A 19,836-nucleotide genomic window follows, 5' to 3' on the forward strand; every position below is an offset into this window, starting at 1 on the left:
AGGCAAAGGTTGCTAAGACTGAGATGTATTTGTCTCTACAGTTATGGCTTCCACCTTAGGTTGACTTCCAGACAGACCACTAATACTTTCCATCCAAAAAGGGGAAAGTATTAGTGAATGGGATCGAAATCACTCATGGAAAATCATCAACAATTATGGACAAAGACATCAAGCATGCACATTAGCACATAATTACTTAAACAGGCAGAATTGAGAGAAATCTAGATTCAGGCAATTGAAAACAGTTCCTCATGTACAATCTAGATTTCAGTATTTCACAATTCACAGTTACCATTTAGCAACATAGCCACTTAGAGGCTTTATTTCAATTTAAGGGTCATATATCCATAAACTTACATGTTATAAAATCAAGATTCAAGCACTTGAAAAAGTTCATCATGTATGGATTTTATTTAAAGGCTTCAACCATTTAAGGAGCCATTAACTCATTAAGGTAAACTGAAGATCTCACAGAATACACATAAACCCTGAAATATCACAAATGTGATATCAAACTAAACTGGAGATCTCACATATTACATATAATGATATAAACTCATGGACATATCTGATATCAAAATAAACTAGAGATCTCACAGATTACATATAAACTCAGGGACATCACAAATCTGATATCAAAGTAAATCGGAGATCTCATAAATTACATATAAACTCAAGGACATCACAAATCTAATATGGAAGATTCAAAGTAAACAGGAGATCTCACAGATTACATATAAACTCCGGGACAACACTGCATAAAACTAGGGTTTTCATAATTTCACATAATCACAGATCAGTCATTAGATGACATATAATATTACATAATGACATAAATATTAAATAATACACAAAACATAAAATGATAAAACTAGGGTTTTCAGAATTACTTCGTTTCTCCAATCAATCCCCGAAGAACAAGGGCTTCCGATTTCAACACAGTTACACAGGTCACCGGAGCAACGTCTACGGCCTAGGGCTTCCACCAACGGTTACCGGGCAACCAGTTACAGCCTAGGGCTTGCATTAGGACTCCAGAAGTCTAGAAACCCAACGGTTACCACCTCAGACTCTCAAAGTCACCGGACCACCTAGATGTCCAGAACGAAAGACGAACTCAAAAAGTCAAAGTCTCAAAGTAAAAAACAAACTAACAGAGTAACAGAGAACTGAGAGATGAGAAATCGCCCAGGACTCTATGAAGAGAACTGATAAGAGAGAATAGAGACTGAGAAGTAGAGAGAATCAAAGAAATCACAGAGAATTGGAAATGGAGAACAAGAGAGAGTGAGAGATGAGAGAACTTAAAGAGTATAGAGAAGAGAGAATGAGAGAATTCTTTAGAAGGGACAAAGGGTGACTGTGCAAATGAAAGACTAACCTAGGGTTTCAGCTTAACTTCATCATATATAGTACTCATACACAACATCGTATAACACAGGGTATACCAACCCTAGCGCTACATCGGATATTCAGACGGGTTCGGGTGGCATTTAATGCCCCCAACCCGATGAGCATTACTCGGCTTCTTTGAAGCCAACGGGTCGGATAACGTGTTTCGAATACGGTCTACCCAAAGCAATGATCTGTCGGGTTTCAGGTCGATCAGTTTGGGCAGATATTTCGAACCCTGCACAGGCCTAGTTGAGATGTGAGATTGGATGACCAAGATCTGAGGAATCGTGCAGTGATGCATCTGGTGCAGTTGTGTAGTGGTGCAGTGATGTATATTTACTAGTATTTTTTATGCGTGATGCGCAAAAATTGATGTCCAATATTAGTAATCTATATTAAAATTTTATATTTATTTAGATTTTAGATATTCATATTATTGTATAATAATAAGAATGTAAACCATTTTTATAAATTTGATATTTATATTTTAAGAAATAACGTAACTTATAATACTCCAATATATATCTTCTTCTTCTTTTGAAACATTCATGATTCTTACAAAATATGACTCAATCATGTGACCACCAATTTGAAATAGTAACTGAAGTGTCATAACACTATATTGTAATTCGTCCTTCAATATATTATTATTATTATTATTATTATTATTATTATTATTATTGTTGTTGTTGTTGTTGTTGTTGTTGTCGTCGTCGTCATTGCTCCTGCTGTTGAAATAAAATAATAATAAAAATAATAAAATAATGAATCCCTAAAAGTTGAGGCATTGAGCGGTCACTCACCTTACGCACAACTCTTATCTTAAGGCGATTACTATTGTCGATTTGTCGTGGATGAAAATACCATCTGTAAGTTGTCTGACATCAAATAGTCGAAATCATTAGAACAAAGAAACTTATCAATCTATGTCTAATGCTTATCTCTAGGAATAGCAAATCTTATAGCAAGGATGATAGTAGACCTTGTATTGTGATTTCTTGTTCAAAAATTATGTATATCTAATTAATATATTATGTATTTTTCATTAATAAATTATAGCTCTGTTTGGTAAAAAATTGGCCTATAGGTCAATTTTGATTTATTTGACCACTATTAATTGTTTGATTTAGTTAAAATATCAATATAAATGTTTGGTTAATTAGCTTTTTGCAACTCCAAAAGGCTAAAATTCAAAAAGCTACTCCAAACAACTTTTTCAATTAATTTTTTGAGAAAAGAAATTATACCAAACAGCTATCAGCTAACAGCTAATTTACCAAACACTTTTCTACAATCAGCGAATGTTATCAACTGTTTATACTTTCTAATTAACACAATTAGCTAACAGCTAACAACCATTTTACCAAACAGGGCCTATGTGTTTAGATAAATTAAAAATACATAATATATTGATTGCATATATAGTATGGCTCTTCAATTACATGCACATAATCTGTTAACTGGATTAACATAATATGTTAATTGCAAACACATAATCTAAATAACATTTTCAATTACGATCCACAGTGCAATGTATAGTTCGGTCAATAGTATAATTTGCAAAGAACTAGTTGCCCGTGGCAAATTAGATTGTAAACCATGATCCATATTGCTTGGCTTTAGGTATGAAACGTTTTAAATCTTTAGATTAAGATTAGATGTTCCATTTTTAAAAATACCTACAATTTAGTGAAAAGATTAATAATTATGTTCAATGATAAAAACTTTGTGTTGCACCCAAAACCCATGGGATGAGAAGGCCTAATTTAAATTATTGCATGGAGCTCTTGAGAAGGCCTAATCTTTTTAAAGCACAAGTAAATTTTTTCGCCCACTTCATAGATACATCGTACACTTTACCATTTTATTATTGCGAACTCATTTCTTTAGTCTTCTAATACATTATAGACGACCACATTATCAATGTCATAAGAATTGATCCGAAGGGAAGCTACTAAATAGAAGTTTTGATCACTACACTACCAGCATGTTTATTATTTTATTTGATCAATTTAAAATTTTTCTTAGAATATATATTTTAAAGTTAATTATTTTACTCCTAAATGGATTTTAAAAATAATAATAAATTAAGGCAAAAATTTGTGTGAAACCGTCTCACAAATAGACGGGCTGAGTTAAGATGAAAATCTAATACTTATAATAGAAAATGTAATACTTATATTGAGAAATGCAATACTAATCAGGAATGAAATGTTTATTACTTATAAAGAAAAGTGTAATACTTTTAAAGAAAAATATAATACTTTTGATCTAATTAAAGGATCTAATCTTGAAAAACAGTCAGAACTTCAAGTTTCGTGTAACATTGAAAATTTGTTTCAATGTCTGATTGTAAAAATGTTTTATCATTCCACCAATCTTATTGTAAACTTTTCATTGTACGATTATTAAATTAGCTCTTTTATTTTTAAAAAAATAAAATCTAAATTAAAGGATCTAATATTCAATATTATCTATCTTGATTTCCTTCATAAAATATTTTTTCTTTAAGAAAACGTTGATAATGATGCGCATGTATCTAAATTGTAAAGAAAGCAGTGTAAGGGTAGTTTAGTAAATTAAAGATGTAAGAGTTGTATATATGTGGCAAGTTGAGAAGCAAAGGTGGAGACGTGTAGTCATTGCACCTAGACAACTACTAGACTTGAAGTTCATATTACTTCAATCTACTTCCCTTCTTAACTCGCCAACCTCTTTCCCTTAACACCTGCAAATTTTAGGCTACAATAATCCATCATCATATCATGGGCCTGAAAAGCTTTGAACAGTCGTCATCATCTTCGATCATGACGGATCTCCTCCGCCGGTGCGGTGGCTACGCCGTCATAGACGGCGGCCTGGCGACGGAGCTCGAGCGGCATGGCGCCGACCTCGATGACCCTCTTTGGAGTGCCAAATGCCTCCTCAGCTCTCCTCACCTCATTCGAAGGGTACGTACCACTATACGTTACATGTTGGATGAGTCTTTATTACTTTTTATTTTTTTATTTTAATTATTTTCCCGAATTATTTGTTTCTTAAATCATAATCGGTTATTGATTAATGTTAGTAAAGGGAAATATCATCTTTCTAAATTCTAAAAGATCAGAGGGACCTTATGTATTATACAGTAATAAGCTTTCTCTTCTGGATTTAATTAAGGGGAAGAGTTTAAAAGTGAATATTTCCTGTTTCCTAGTCCAGGTTCGTCTTATATATTTACTCACTTTTTCTTATTCTCTTTTGAGTTTTGGCTTGTGGCTCTGTTTGATATAACTTACTCCGTATTTTAGAATCAAGCTAAAAATAAAATTAAGGGAAATCATTATTCTAGTCCCTCAATTGTTTCACAACTGTTAATGTAGTCTCTAGTTTTTAATTTTAATTTCAATCAATTTTCGATCCTTGAAAATGTGGTTTAATTAACGATATTTTAAACAATTCGATGATCAAATTAGTTGAAATAATTGAAAACTGGCCTGGGAACTATATTGACCGTTGGAAAACAATTGAGGGACCAAAATGGTGATTCTCTATTTAGTAAAACATTATAAATTTAAAATAATAATTTATTTTGAAACGCTATCAAAATAAGCTCATGACTTTCTAAATTTTTTCAATTTTTTTATTATTAATTTATGAAAATGACACCATCTACTCTTCATCAATCAAATTTTAATATTTTAGTTTATCTTTTTATGATTTTTATACACTTATCAGTTAATTTAACAATTAATATATCAAACAATTTAATTTTAATTAGTTAATTTATTAGCCAGACTTTAATTTTCAGCTAAACATGCGTATGGGTTTTTATTTGCTTTTCTTAGTAATAATTACGTGGTGGAAATTAATTTGGATGCGCTTTTGAGGGTGTATATAACTTGCCATTTAAATGTTATTTGTATGATTTGTTTTCGATTTCAATTCGTGTCAATCGGTGCGACTTATAACGCTCTTTCCATTTACAAAAAAAATTGCCACTTTTCCAATAAAACCATCTTACTTGGATGCATGTGGTATCGTAACGGCCTGTGGATTATGGTTTGTACTATCACAAACCAATACATATGAGGACGTGTTTGCTAAATGACTATTAGTTGATTGTGTTAATTAGAAAATATAACTAGTTGATAACATTAGCTGATTGTAGAAATGTGTTTAATAAATTAGCTGTTAGCTGCTAACTGATAGTCGTTTGGTATCATTATTTTTCTAAAAAAGTTAATTGAAAATGTTGCTTTGAACAACTTTTTACATTTTAGCAGTTTGGAGTTATAAAAATTTTTAATGAGTTAATACCCAAAATCGTCCTCGACTATAGTGGTTTTTCTCAATTTCGTCCTAAATGACTTTGGTGACCTAATATCGTCCCAGACTTTTGTGTTTCGCTCAATTTAGTCCTCCATTTGTTATTCCGTCAAATTGGTGTTAAATAAAGGGACAATTCAGTAATGTCAATATTGATCTCTCTTTACTTTCAACTTGTGAAGTGCGAAATTCCTCTTTCTTGTACGAATTACACCCAGAATTACTCCCGGACCTGCAAATCAAATTTTATATTCGCAGTTTTAGGAGTAATTCTGGGAGTAAATCTTAAAAAAAAAAAAAAAAGATTTCGCAGTTCACATGTCTATGAGTAAAGAGATGCAATATTAAAATTACTGAATTGTCTATTTATTTAACACCAAATGGACAGAATAACAAATGAAGGACTAAATTGAGCAAAAACACAAAAGTCTGGGACTAAATTGAGCGAAACACAAAAGTCTGGGACGATATTAGGTCACCAAAGTCGTTTAGGACGAAATTGAGAAAAATCACTATAGTCGAGGACGATTTTGGGTATTAACTCAATTTTTAATTAACCAAACACTTATATTGATTTTTTTAACCAAGTCAAACAACTAATACTGGTCAAATAAGTCAAAATTGACATATAGGTTGACTATTTTACCAAACAGGGTCGAGATGTTTGGTAAATAATTGTTAGTTGTTAGCTGTTAGCTAATTGTGTTAGTGGGTTTGTAGAAAGATGTTTGGTAAATTAACTGTTAACGGATAGCTGAATACATGTAAAATGATTTTCTCAAAAAGCTGATTGAAAAAACTGCTTTGAGTAACTTTTTGAATTTTGCCATTGAAGAACAATCCGTTGTTACAAAAAGCTAATTAATCAAACACTTATATATTGAATGTTTAACCAAGTCAAACAGCTAATAGTGGTCAAATAAACAAAAATTGACTGATAAGCTAACCGTGTTACCAAATTGAGCCACCTATCTTAAAAAAAGAATTTACATGATAATTAAATACAAAAAAAATACTACACATATTAATGTCCCATTAAAATAATTAGAAAGTAATTCTTATATAATGATTTTAGTATGGGAGAGTAGTATAATTTTAAATTTATATTATTAACTTTTACTAAGTGGCTTAATAAATTAAAGTAAGTAGAGCAATATGCGATTTAATGTAAAAAAAAAGTCATGTCAATTTTGTATTAAATTACGTAATTTTCATTATCTAAGTCAATATTGTATAATATGTTTTTAAAATTATTATTACATAAGTTTATATTAATTTAGGATAAGGTCCATTAATTCGTCGTCACAAGTTATTGAAAAAAAAAAAACAAATCTTTTCATTTAATAAATGTTATATATGTCACATTATGAATATTTGTTTTATCTTTAATAGGAGAAAGTAAAACAATTTCGTGGCATTCTTCAAAAGTTATTGTGGTTGGGAGCTTCTAGTACCTCGTCGAACAGTTTAAATTAAGAATATGTTTGGGATGTTGTCACTCATCTTTAAGAATATATTTTGATCTTTTGGAGCCATTAGGTCCCATCACGATGTGTTCGTCCACACAAAAAAAAAAAATAAAAAAAAGAATGTCAATATATTAAAATTACATTATTCATATATATACTAAATGTACATTGTACAAAATAATATAATTTCAATACTCAAATAATGTACTTTTTTTGAATATAATGTACATTTTTAATATACTAAAAGTACATTATTTAATAGTATAGTCCACCCATGAATGATTAATGATGGTTTTCTTATTATGGAGTACGAAATTTTGTGGTAACATATTACTGAAACTCTACTAATTTCCTTAATATGGTCCGTAATATTTATTTTGAGTGACAATTAAAATAATTAAAGTTCAAAGTTTTTAATCTAATTTCAAAATTATTTAGAAAAAAATTATTATAATATTGTTATGGTGTTTCTTTTATCTTATAAAATAAATCAATTTTTATGTATTTTACCTTTGATTTTGATATTAGTGGAAGGACTCTACTTTTTTCTATTCTCTAAGGAAAATGGTAATTCCTAGAGGAAGTTGTGGGTTCGAGACTCAATGGATGCGATATTGACTCTTTGTGTTTTATTTGGTTAAAAAAGTAGTTATAAACATATACTACATTATAATAAAGTCAGTAATATTCAAAAAAAAATAAAAATAAAAATGGTAATTCCTAATTTTACAATTCACAAATCAATCATTTTTTAATGCCCCTTTTAATTTATTTTAATTTTACTACTCCGTAATATTTAGGATTTTGGTTTGTTTGCGAATGGTGAGTGATAAAATTAGTGGGGTGTAGCATGGCTCCATAAATGGAGGTGGGTCCCACCATGTTGTATCTTAACATGAGTATACGTAAGCTTATCCTGCCACGTCATAGTTCTTTTTTAGTCTCAACATCGAATTCATTCGACATCTGTGTTCTGCATGCAATACTTATCAGGCTAGTTAATTATTATTTAATTAATAATTAAAAAAAAAAAAAAAAAAAAAACCAACAACAAATCAAACTTTTATACTTAGGTCTCAAAGTATTCTTTTCATGCTTTTTCAGCTAATGTTGATATTAAGGGTTTAAATTATCCACGAAATTATATGGAAAATTGCAATTGAGTCATCCAACTCCAAAAAAAAAGTGTAATTAGTTATTTTCCTATTTCTAAAATTTCGTCAATTTGATCCTCGAAATATTTAACTGACGATCAAAATTTTAAATAATTCGATGATTAAATTATTTAGAATTGAAAATTAGAGACTACATTGACAGTTGGAAACAATTGAGCGACTAAAATGGTGATTTCGCATTATTATTATTATTATTATTATTATTATTATTATTATTATTATTATTATTATTATTATTATTATTATTATTATTGTTGTTGTTGTTATTGTTATTGTTATTGTTATTATTATTATTAGGGAAAATGACACTTTTTCCCCCTTTGTTATATACTTATAGCACTTTTTTCCCCTAAATTATTTAAGTGGCAGTTTTTTCTCCTGATATATTAAATGGACATATTTACCCTCAAAATAAATATTTTATTTATTTTTCTTCTCCAACAAATTATAACCACGATTTGAAAAAATAAAATACATTAAGTGTTGAACTTAAAATATTTTAAAAATAAAAAAATAAAATTTTAAAAGAAAGTTTGAACCAACCGTTCAAATTGGATCCAAAATCGTGAACCGACGGTTCAAAATAAAACTCAAACCGCGATTATATATACTTATACGTGAGAGTCAATATAAATGCGGAAAAAAACATACACTATTTGTAAATATTATAATTATAATTTAAGTTATTGCTAGTAGTTGTTCCGATTTGAACCTCCGGTTCACGGTTTAGGATCCATTTTTTTCCAGTTCACGATTTTAATAAACGGAAATCCAAATATTGGGTTATGTTATGAATCATAACCGAAATTTTTTAATTTGATTGCTATAGTGTTTGGTTCAGTTCGAACCGAACCGTGGTCATCCCTACGTATAAGCAATAATTTGTTGAAGAAGAGAAATAAATAAAACATTTGTTTTAAGGGTAGAAATGTCCATTTAATATTATCAGGGAGAAAAACCGCCACTTCTATAATAATTGAGGAGGCAAATGTGAATGCATGAATAACACAGGGGGAAAAAATGCTATGAGCATATAACACAGGGGGAAAAAATGCCATTTTCCCTTATTATTATTATTATTATTATTATTATTATTATTATTATTATTATTATTATTAGGAAAAGATTTTTATTCAATATGGCAATTTCTTTGGGCAAAGTGGCATGCCTAAGTCTGGGAGTATAATTCTCTTGAGCACCAAGTAGGCCTAATGTATTAGTAGCGTGTTTATGCGCTATTGAAGTTGAAAGCAAGGTGGTTAACATAATTAAAATTGTCAAGAAATTACTAATCCGTATAAGCAAATAATTAATTTTGAAACCAATGCTTCATGCTTGTAGAGAGCATAAATAAATGTAGGTCTACCTCAATGGCAACAGTTCAATACCCATGTATGAACCATTGTCTTTGAAAAAACCGTTGTGTTTGAAAAAATTAAAAGTGTTGAGTCAAAGATAACGATATTTTGATAAAATTGTTGTCTTTTATGTAAAAGATAGTATTTTTGTCAAAAATTGTTGTCTTTGTACTATTGTCTACGTGCATTTTTCTTGTAGTGGTATATGTATTCACGTTCACCAGTCTAGATTAGATCGAAAATGTTAATTATTTACAAACAGAATTAGTTACACGAGGCAATGTTATGAGAGAAACATTTAGCTTGTTGCATTTAGGTTAAGGTCCGGATGGGAGCTCATGTTTGGATTAGACCTACCTACTAATAGAAACACTTCAATTGTAACGTTACATATATGTTGATATTGAAATATTATTACCCTGTTGGAATCATGTTACAGGTGCACTTAGATTACCTTGAAGCTGGGGGAAACATCATAATATCTGCATCTTATCAGGTTGGATTTACCCGTCAAGTGTTATATTTTAATTTAATTTGTTTACTACTAAGATGGATCAGAAGTCTAAGTACCCGGTGGTTGGGAATGATTGGGCAGAGGCCGGTAAAAGACTTTTTGTTGGTGATAATAAACCAATAATCGATTTAATATCGTAAAATAATATTTATATACACACACGAAGTATATAAAATATTATTCGATATATATATATCCGAAATATATATATATATATACACACAAATATATATATATATATATATATATATATATATATATATATATATATATATATATATATATATATATATATATATATATATATATATATATATATATATATAAATCAGACCACCATGGTTATATGCATGAATATCTACAGAAAAGATATATACATATCAACCAAATGGAATTTATAATTCACAGATTATAATTCCAACCAAACTATAACATAAAAGGAGGATTTTTGCTTAGAAGCATAATCCAAAATCGAAAGAAGGAAAGATTGGCTCGTGTTTGGGTAAGGGTTTTTAGCGTGAGTCAAGAGACCACTCTTTCCTTAAAACCTTATTTGCCACCTCCCACAAGTGCTAGGAGCGCCGTGGCCTAGGTTTCCCAGGATAAAACGCGCTACGGTTCGACGTTTGAGCACCCAAACGAACGGACCCGGCGAACTAGAGCAAAGCTATGAACACAGTTTATGCAAAGAAAGGAGTAGAAGCAGAGTTTTGAGGCGAGAAACCACTTTCTGTGTTGTGTGTTCTTGTCACTATTTTTTCTTGTGTAAAATCTGCTCCCTCTACCCCTTCTTATATAGGGCTCAAAGAATGAATAGCATTCATCATGGCATTTAAATTGGTTTTAAAACCAATTTTGTAACTCTTGAAACAACATGGCCATTATCCAAGATTTAAATTCAGATATTAAAAATTGGAATTAATAGAGAATTTAATTCCTTAACGGTTGAATTTAATCTTACAACGGTCTAAAAGCAGAAGGCAAAAAACCTGTTGCTGGTTCGGCTCCCAAGGCCGAACCCACGTTGTCCCATGTTTCGGCCATAGCCGAAACAACAAGTTTCGGCCACACAAGGCTGAAACCACAATGCCATGTTCAGTTTCGCCCCCCAAGGCCGAAACAACACATCTCTCCAATGGCTATAGTGTGTTCGCCCCCCCAAGGCCGAAACAACACATCTCTCCAATGGCTATAGTGTGTTGGAAAATGATACCGAAAGTTGGCATAACTTAGCCCGCAAGGCCAGCCAATTTTCGTGCCCGCAGGTGCCGACGCACACAAGCTCAGGCTTGATTCAAGCATATACGATCTTGTTTCTAATTGAAATTTGATTTGCACCCCCCTACGCGAGAGAGCCTCTATGCTATACAATTCTACAAGCTCTAAAAAAGCTCTTGTATAAAAGGGGGGTCAAATCCTCTTTCCAAACCAATGTAGGACAAAAGCTCACTTTTTCTCTTCATTTTCCCAACTCAATGGGTCTACTTTGAGAATCAATATCTCATTCACCCATTATCCGTTTTGAGCGTACAATATATCAATCTCTTCGTCTCACTAAGAAGAGCCCGAATCCACTTTGACCCGACCCAAATCGGAAGTGGACCCCACTGATAATTGTACCACAAAATAGCCAATCAAAATGCCATTTTAATGCTATTTTTCCAACACACTTAAAGGGTCAAGTCTAATGCCCAGCCTCCTGTAAATGTGTGACGGTAAAAGAAATAAAATTGTGTTTTCGCTACTAGCTATAGCTTTTGGCGTAATGGTAAGCGCAAGTCCATAAAGTTGCTACTTCAGTACTAGTTATAGTTTTCTTGTACTACAGGCTACTCCAGGGATTGGAGGCCGGTAAAGGCGTGCCTTAATAGGCTAAGTCCATAAAATTGCATTTGCTACTAGCTAGCTATCGCTTTCTTGTACTTGTACTGTACAGGCTACCCTCCAGGGATTTGAAGCCAAGGGCATACCGAGGGAAGAAGGAGAATCCCTATTGAAACGAAGCGTGCAAATCGCATGTGAGGCACGGGACATATATAATGACAGAGCCACCAAAGGTGGTTTTGACATTATTAATGGAGATGAAACAAGCATAAAGCAACGACCAATCTTAGTTGCTGCCTCTGTTGGGAGTTATGGAGCTTATTTGGCTGATGGTTCTGAATACAGGTCAGTGAAATTGTATTTTATTTTATGTTTTAATGAATGTTGTATATATATATATATATATATATGGTGCGCTATATATATATGTAGTGGGATGTACGGGGATACCGTCACCATTGAGACCTTGAAGAATTTTCACCGGAGAAGAGTTCAAGTTCTAGCGGATTCTGGAGCTGATCTCATAGCATTTGAGACAATCCCAAACAAATTGGAAGCCCAGGTATGTATGTATAATTAATGTCACGGAGTCAGTTTGTAAACGATGAGCTTAAGAAATAACATGAAAGTTTTATAAGGAACCTTAAACTATCCAATTGTTACAAATGTGCCCCTTAAGGGTACTTATACCAATTCCTCCCTTCAATGGACGGGGGAGATCGACTAGATCATACGGCTGAAAATTAATCTCTAGAACCCTCTTAAAAATTTTATACAATCCTAAGGGCGGGTTCTCTAGTTAAAATTTTAATATTCTACAGACCTCTACTACCTCCCTGGTTGAAAAAATCGCTAGGCGCACGGGGCGCCCGTGTATTTGTTATTTAATTTTTTATTTTTAAAAATGTATTAAATTTTTTTTTAATTTTTTAAGACTTGGTAATTCTAAACTATTTAATACTAAAATATTAAATATTAGCCTTAAAACATCTAAAGTTTGAACAATTTAGAGTTATTTCGCTCAAAATCATGTCGTTTTGAGTGAAATAATCCATTTAAAAAAGAAGGGAACAATAGCTAGTCAGCTGACTAGGGGACCTAGTCGATGCCTAGGAGGTCTAGTCGGCTGATTAGAGGCCTAAGCAGTCAGCGCCTAGGCAGCACCTAAGTGGCCTAGTCGGTTGTCTAGCTGACCAGCCGCCGAGACCACCGATGATATGCTATGCGGTCGGTCAGGGCCTAACGCCGATTAATCGATGTCTAGGTGGGATTTTTGTAACCCTAATTACCTCTCTATATGCCTATAGAAAATTTTACAAATAAGGTGCTTATATACAAGTGCAAGAAAGCTTTAGAACGATGCAACAAACTTCGGAAACTCGTAGCAATGTTGCCCGGGCGCTACATTAAGCTAGCTATATATAGCTGTTACATACCTTACCTAACTAAGCTAGTTCATTATTTAATTTTCACTCGGGGCATTAAGTTACAATTGTTATGTTGTGCATCCGTATGCACCATGCATGGTGCATACGGATGCCAAAACGACGTCGTTTTATTAAAAAACGCGCGTCTCCCTTTTAAAAAAAATTCAGGTTCGATTCCCAGCAACAACATTATATTGTTCATTCATTCTGGAATTTTAGTTCATAGATTATGGAATTATAGTTCATTGATTATGGAATTATAGTTCATCGATTATGGAATTGTAGTTCATCGATTCTGAAATTTTAGTTTATAGATTATGGAATTTTAGTTCATTCATTCTGAAATTTTTAGTTCATAGATTAGATTATGGAATTATAGTTCATCGATTATGGAATTATAGTTCATCGATTATGGAATTATAGTTCATTGATTATGGAATTTTAGTTCATATGTTGTTGCTGGGAATAGAACCTGATTTTTTTTTTTTTAAGGGAAGACGCGCGTTTTATTAAAACGACGTCGTTTTTGCATCCGTATGCACCATGCATGGTGCATACGGATGCACAACATAATTTGCCATTAAGTTAAACTCTTGTATGTCAATTATTATATAGGCCTATGCCCAACTTCTTGAGGAAGAAAAGATCAAAGTTCCAGCTTGGTTTTCCTTCAATTCTAAGGATGGGATTAACGTAGTGAGTGGAGATTCAATAGAAGATTGCGCTTCAATTGCTGATTCATGTGCGCAAGTTGTCAGCGTTGGAATCAATTGCACTCCTCCCAGATATATTCATGGACTGGTACAAGCAATACAAAAGGTATGTATAGTATAACAAATTAATTAAGGGGTGTATTTAATATAATCTGATTTTCATAGATTTTTAAACTTTTATGAACTTTAAAAGTTTGAAAATATTCAATTCAAAATTTTAAGGGTCTTTAAAAGTTTTGAGGCATTCAATCAAGATTTTTAAAGAATCTTTAAAAGTCGGGTGATATTCGATTAAAACTTTTAAAGAGTCTTTAAAAAGCATGCGGTATTCAAAAAATTGTAAACTTTTGTAAATTCTTTTATTTTTAGACTTTTTGTAGACTTTTCCTTTTCAAATATAAATAGTTGAAATCTAACTATCAATCTTAAGATTATAAAGTTCTCTTTCTATCAACTTTGGATGTTTTCTCTCTTTATTTAAATTCTATTTTTTCTTCCTATTTAAACTTTATAAATCTTATACCTAAATTCAATTAATTATTTTTTCTTCATTATCCTATTTTTTTTTTTATGTCATACTCTAGCAATTTTTTTTTAATTTTTTTTTTATCTCCTAAACTTTACCATCCTCGTCAAAAACTTCTAAATAATATTATTCTTTATATATATATATATATATATATATATATATATATATATATATATATATATATATATATATATATATATTATTAATATTATATTTTTATTTTTTTTATTTTATGCAACCAATAATTATACTTTTAAATATTTTATTTGAACAATTATGTTACTATAAATTTTAATATTCAATATTGTTATGAATTTCTTATATTATTTTTTTTTATGTTTATTAATATACTAGTTTTTTACGCGCATTGCGCGATTGGGATAATGCCCAATGTTTTGTTTTTTTTTTTTTGTTTTTTTTTTTTAAATAAGTACTTTAAAGCATATTAAGGCAAGATTATATTGGAATTGTTCATGCATAGATAATTGAATGTTAAAATTGCGTATTTAAATAGGCAATTTTAAATTTACAAATGCAAGATAATATAGTCAAGATTGATTATAATTGTCAATAAAATAATTGTATAGGTATGGTTGAAACCAAATACGGGACATAAGGGAGGCAGAAATAAAAATTAAGGCATAAAATATTAAATATATACTAATACTGAAGAGCTAACTGCTGATTGCCAAACAAGGAGATTGCAAGATAGTTTCCCACTTTAATTTGTTATGTGATTCAAATACTGTTTTTGTCAATAAATCCCCAAGTAGTTAATATGATTGGCTTAATTATATTTTTTGATTTTTTAAAAACAATTATTATTTATTATTATTATTATTATTTTATTATTATTATTATTTTATTATTTTTTTTTTATTTTATTATTATTATTATTATTATTATTATTATTATTATTATTATTATTATTATTATTATTATTATTATTATTATTATTATTATTATTATTATTATTATTATTATTATTATTATTATTATTATTATTATTATTATTATTATTATTATTTTTTTTTTTTTATTATTATTATTATTATTATTATTATTATTTATTATTATTATTATTATTATTATTATTATTATTATTTATTATTATTATTATTATTATTATTATTATTATTATTATTATTATTATTATTATTATTATTATTATTATTATTATTATTATTATTATTATTATTATTATTATTATTATTATTATTATTATTATTATTATTATTATTATTATTATTATTATTATTATTATTATTATTATTATTATTATTATTATTATTATTATTATTATTATTATTATTATTATTATTATTATTATTATTATTATTATTATTATTATTATTATTATTATTATTATTATTATTATTATTATTATTATTATTATTATTATTATTATTATTATTATTATTATTATTATTATTATTATTATTATTATTATTATTATTATTATTATTATTATTATTATTATTATTTATTATTATTATTATTATTATTATTATTATTATTATTATTATTATTATTATTATTATTATTATTATTATTATTATTATTATTATTATTATTATTATTATTATTATTATTATTATTATTTATTATTATTATTATTATTATTATTATTATTATTATTATTTTTTTTTTTTTTTTTTATTATTATTATTATTATTATTATTATTATTATTATTATTATTATTATTATTATTATTATTTATTATTATTATTATTATTATTATTATTATTATTATTATTATTTATTATTATTATTATTATTATTATTATTATTATTATTATTATTATTATTATTATTATTATTATTATTATTATTTATTATTATTATTATTATTATTATTATTATTATTATTATTATTATTATTATTATTATTATTATTATTATACCCTTAGGTCATTTTACATGTTAATCTAAACAACAAATTTTTTCAAATATCTTTTTACCAACCGTTGATATAATTCGCTGGTCAAATTCGTTAATATAATCCGCTAACGCTAACCACTAACTGCTAATTGCCAAACAAGGACATTGCGAGGTAGTTCTCACTTCAATTTATTGTGTGATTTGAATACTCTCTTTGTCAACAAATCTCTCAAGTAGTTAATAAGATTGGCTTTATTAATTATATATATATTTTTTAACTTTTTCATGGTATTAATAAAATACTTGGTAAATAAATATATATCATTATTTTGTATTATAACTTTGATATTTAATTAAAAAAATAGTGCAAAAAAAAGATAATAGACAATGTAGTAAATATAATCAATTGATGAATTTGAATGTAAAGAATTTTTTACATTGGAGAAATATAAAGAAATATAACTAATAAAATTATTTCACTTAATTATTTTATTGATAATGAATAATTTTTTTTAATAAAGACATTGTAAGGACAATGTAGCGAATATAATCAATTGATGAATTTGAATGTAAAGAATTTTTATATTGGAGAAAAATAAATACAATATAACTAATGAAATTATTTCTCTTATTTAATTTATTAAAATGAATATTATTTTTTTGAATAAAGACATTGTAGACACATAATTCTAAATTAAAGAAATGCATATGTATTATTTTTTGTTGTAGCTAGCTACTAAATTATTATTTATTAATTTAATAAGAGTAAAATAGAGTACTAATTATGCCAACTTTGATTGAGATGAGGTTCGAACCTAAGACCTTTCTTATTTGAATCAATGAGTAAGTTAACGGTGAACTAACAGAAATTAACGGAAAAGATAATATTTAACGGAAAAGTTAACGGATAATCATATTCATTAAGGATAAATTAGGAAATCTTAAGTAAAAATTAAAATCTGATCAATCTGAGCCATTCATTTGATTAAAAAAATTCGACCGCCATTTTTTCTACCCATTATAGGCCTAACTCTCTTGGGCTCTTATTAGTATATAATAATAATAGATATAAGGTATTAGCATATAACTCTCATCATATTATGGATAAAAAATAATAATATTGAGAATGTTAATGTGAGTGAAGAACTATTAATAAGAAGAGTTTTATGATATATTACAACATGTTCGGTAAGAAAATTATACTCCGTAATTAATAAGAATCGAAATCATTGAAAAGTTTGTAAAGATTTATTCAAATTAGAATTTCAAAGATTTTTGTAGATATTTTAAAATAAAAAAATTTGATAAAAGTTTTGTATAGAATTTTATAAAGTTTTAAAAATTTTTGAAAGACTATAAAAGTCAATAAAAATTTATTAAAATTGATCATTTTAAAAGTCCTGGAATACATCCCCTAAATTTATTTAACTACTATACACACACACACACACACACACACACACACACACATATATATATATATATATATATATATATATATATATATATATACTTCTTGGGTGGCTGCAAGTTTATTCACCCACACATATATAACATTGTGGCCGCCCGCAGGTCACGAACAAGCCCATACTTGTGTATCCCAACAGCGGTGAGACTTACGATGGTGAGAGAAAGTTGTGGGTGGTAAGCAAAATAACGTACATGGATCATTTTATTCAATTCAATTCAATTCTCTGCTTACATTATTATATATATTATTAATATTAATATTATTAATATGCTTTTCTAAGATCAAATGTTTATCACTGTGCCAAAAGCTATAGTTCGGTGTAACTTTATTTCATAGTTTTTAGTGGTAAACATCTGATCATAGAGTTAAGATTGGTTGGTGCTGGGATGAGAAATTATTGGGCGGAGGCTGGTAATTCGGTAAAGAGTCAAGTCCAGCACCTTGCTCAGCTCCTGGAAAATATGTTAGCTACAGGAGGAATTGTTAGGCGAAGGCCGGTAAAGGATCAAGAACACAACACTCTACCTCTCGAAAATGTGTTGGTGGCAGGGAGAATTGTTGGGCTGCCTCTCAAAAATGAGTTATATAATTTTTTGCGTAGTGGTAATTTGATTGAATAATATAATTTTATTTAATTTGCAGGCGTCCACGGGCGTTGCAGATGGAGACTTCGTGTCGTATGTTGGGAAATGGTGCGAGGTTGGAGCTTCACTGGTGGGAGGCTGCTGTAGGACAACTCCTAACACCATCAGAGCAATTTCCAAGCTTCTCTCCACCAAGTCTTCTCACGCTTAGACCGAATTGAAGCACCTATACTAGCTACTAGCTACTAGCTAGCTTGTTGAATCAATGGTGTTGTATCCTTATCTATCTATTTGGCATGTGCCACTGAATATCTCATGTTAATAATAATAATAATAATGTACAGTTATACTTCATGATATTGTTCTGCCAATTACTATATGAAATATCTTTACATGTCAAGATTAGTATGTGTCTATTTTCTCAATGATCAATTTAAAATTTTCTCATTGTTTTAATTTTTACAAGGGGCGATGAGTTTCTTAATCTTGTTTTAGGTTTAGTTTCTATGAAAAGTGTGACGGTAAAGGATCAGTATATGTTCATCAAATAGAAAAGAGAATAGCTTTTTTCATGTGTCTACATCATAGGACTGCGAACCAAAGCGCCCATAGTTTAGCTAAGGTTGTTGGTTCACAGAATGGTCCACAAACTTGGGAGCATATCCCTCCAGGATGTATTAACTCGTTTTTGCATTTTTTATTTTAGCTAAGCTTGTTCGTTCACAAATTAGTCCACAGACCTGGGAGCGTATCCCTCTAGAATGTATTAACTCATTTTTGCATTCTTAGTTTTAAACTTTTAATTAGGGGTGTGCACTTCGGTTCGGTTTATCCGAACCGAACTAGTAATAGAAAATCGAACGGTATCGATCAGAACCGAATCAAACCGAACCGAACTAGTAATAGAAAATCGAACGGTTCGAGATTTTGTAACCCAAACGGTTTTGTACTGAACCGAACCGAAACCGAACGGTTTGACAAAAAATTGAACCGACCCGAACCGAATGCTATATAATTTTTTTTAATAATAATAATAATAATAATAATAATAATAATAATAATAAAGAAGTAAATCGAAGTTCCGTGATGCCTGCTCCGCTGTTCAGTTCTCATTCTTACTAGTACTGAACCTTAAATTTTTTATTTGATTTCTTTATAGCTTGTTTTCTACATTGCACTTTTGT

The 19,836-nt window shown here is 29.2% G+C and overlaps 1 protein-coding gene across 1 annotated transcript; it reads left to right on the forward strand.

Moving 5' to 3' along the window:
* Positions 1 to 4,160: 4,160 nt before the first annotated feature.
* On the forward strand, positions 4,161 to 19,004 carry LOC109151911 (homocysteine S-methyltransferase 2-like). Its single transcript, XM_019299518.1, has 7 exons — positions 4,161 to 4,346; positions 10,148 to 10,204; positions 12,159 to 12,391; positions 12,479 to 12,608; positions 14,089 to 14,292; positions 18,170 to 18,241; positions 18,711 to 19,004. The coding sequence occupies exons 1-7, from the start codon at positions 4,161 to 4,163 to the stop codon at positions 18,861 to 18,863; spliced, it is 1,035 nt and encodes a 344-aa protein (XP_019155063.1). The 3' UTR covers positions 18,864 to 19,004.
* Positions 19,005 to 19,836: the final 832 nt, after the last annotated feature.

The sequence above is a fragment of the Ipomoea nil genome, unplaced genomic scaffold (assembly GCF_001879475.1).
Source record: "Ipomoea nil cultivar Tokyo-kokei standard unplaced genomic scaffold, Asagao_1.1 scaffold2297, whole genome shotgun sequence".
NCBI classification, from domain to species: Eukaryota; Viridiplantae; Streptophyta; class Magnoliopsida; order Solanales; family Convolvulaceae; genus Ipomoea; species Ipomoea nil.

Coding starts and splice junctions, on each gene's coding strand:
- LOC109151911 (XM_019299518.1), top strand. CDS start 4,161: ATGGGCCTGAAAAGCTTTGAACAGTCGTCATCATCTTCGATCATGACG. Junction 14,293..18,169: donor TGGTACAAGCAATACAAAAG/GTATGTATAGTA, acceptor GGCCGCCCGCAG/GTCACGAACAAGCCCATACT. Junction 18,242..18,710: donor GTGAGAGAAAGTTGTGGGTG/GTAAGCAAAATA, acceptor TTTAATTTGCAG/GCGTCCACGGGCGTTGCAGA.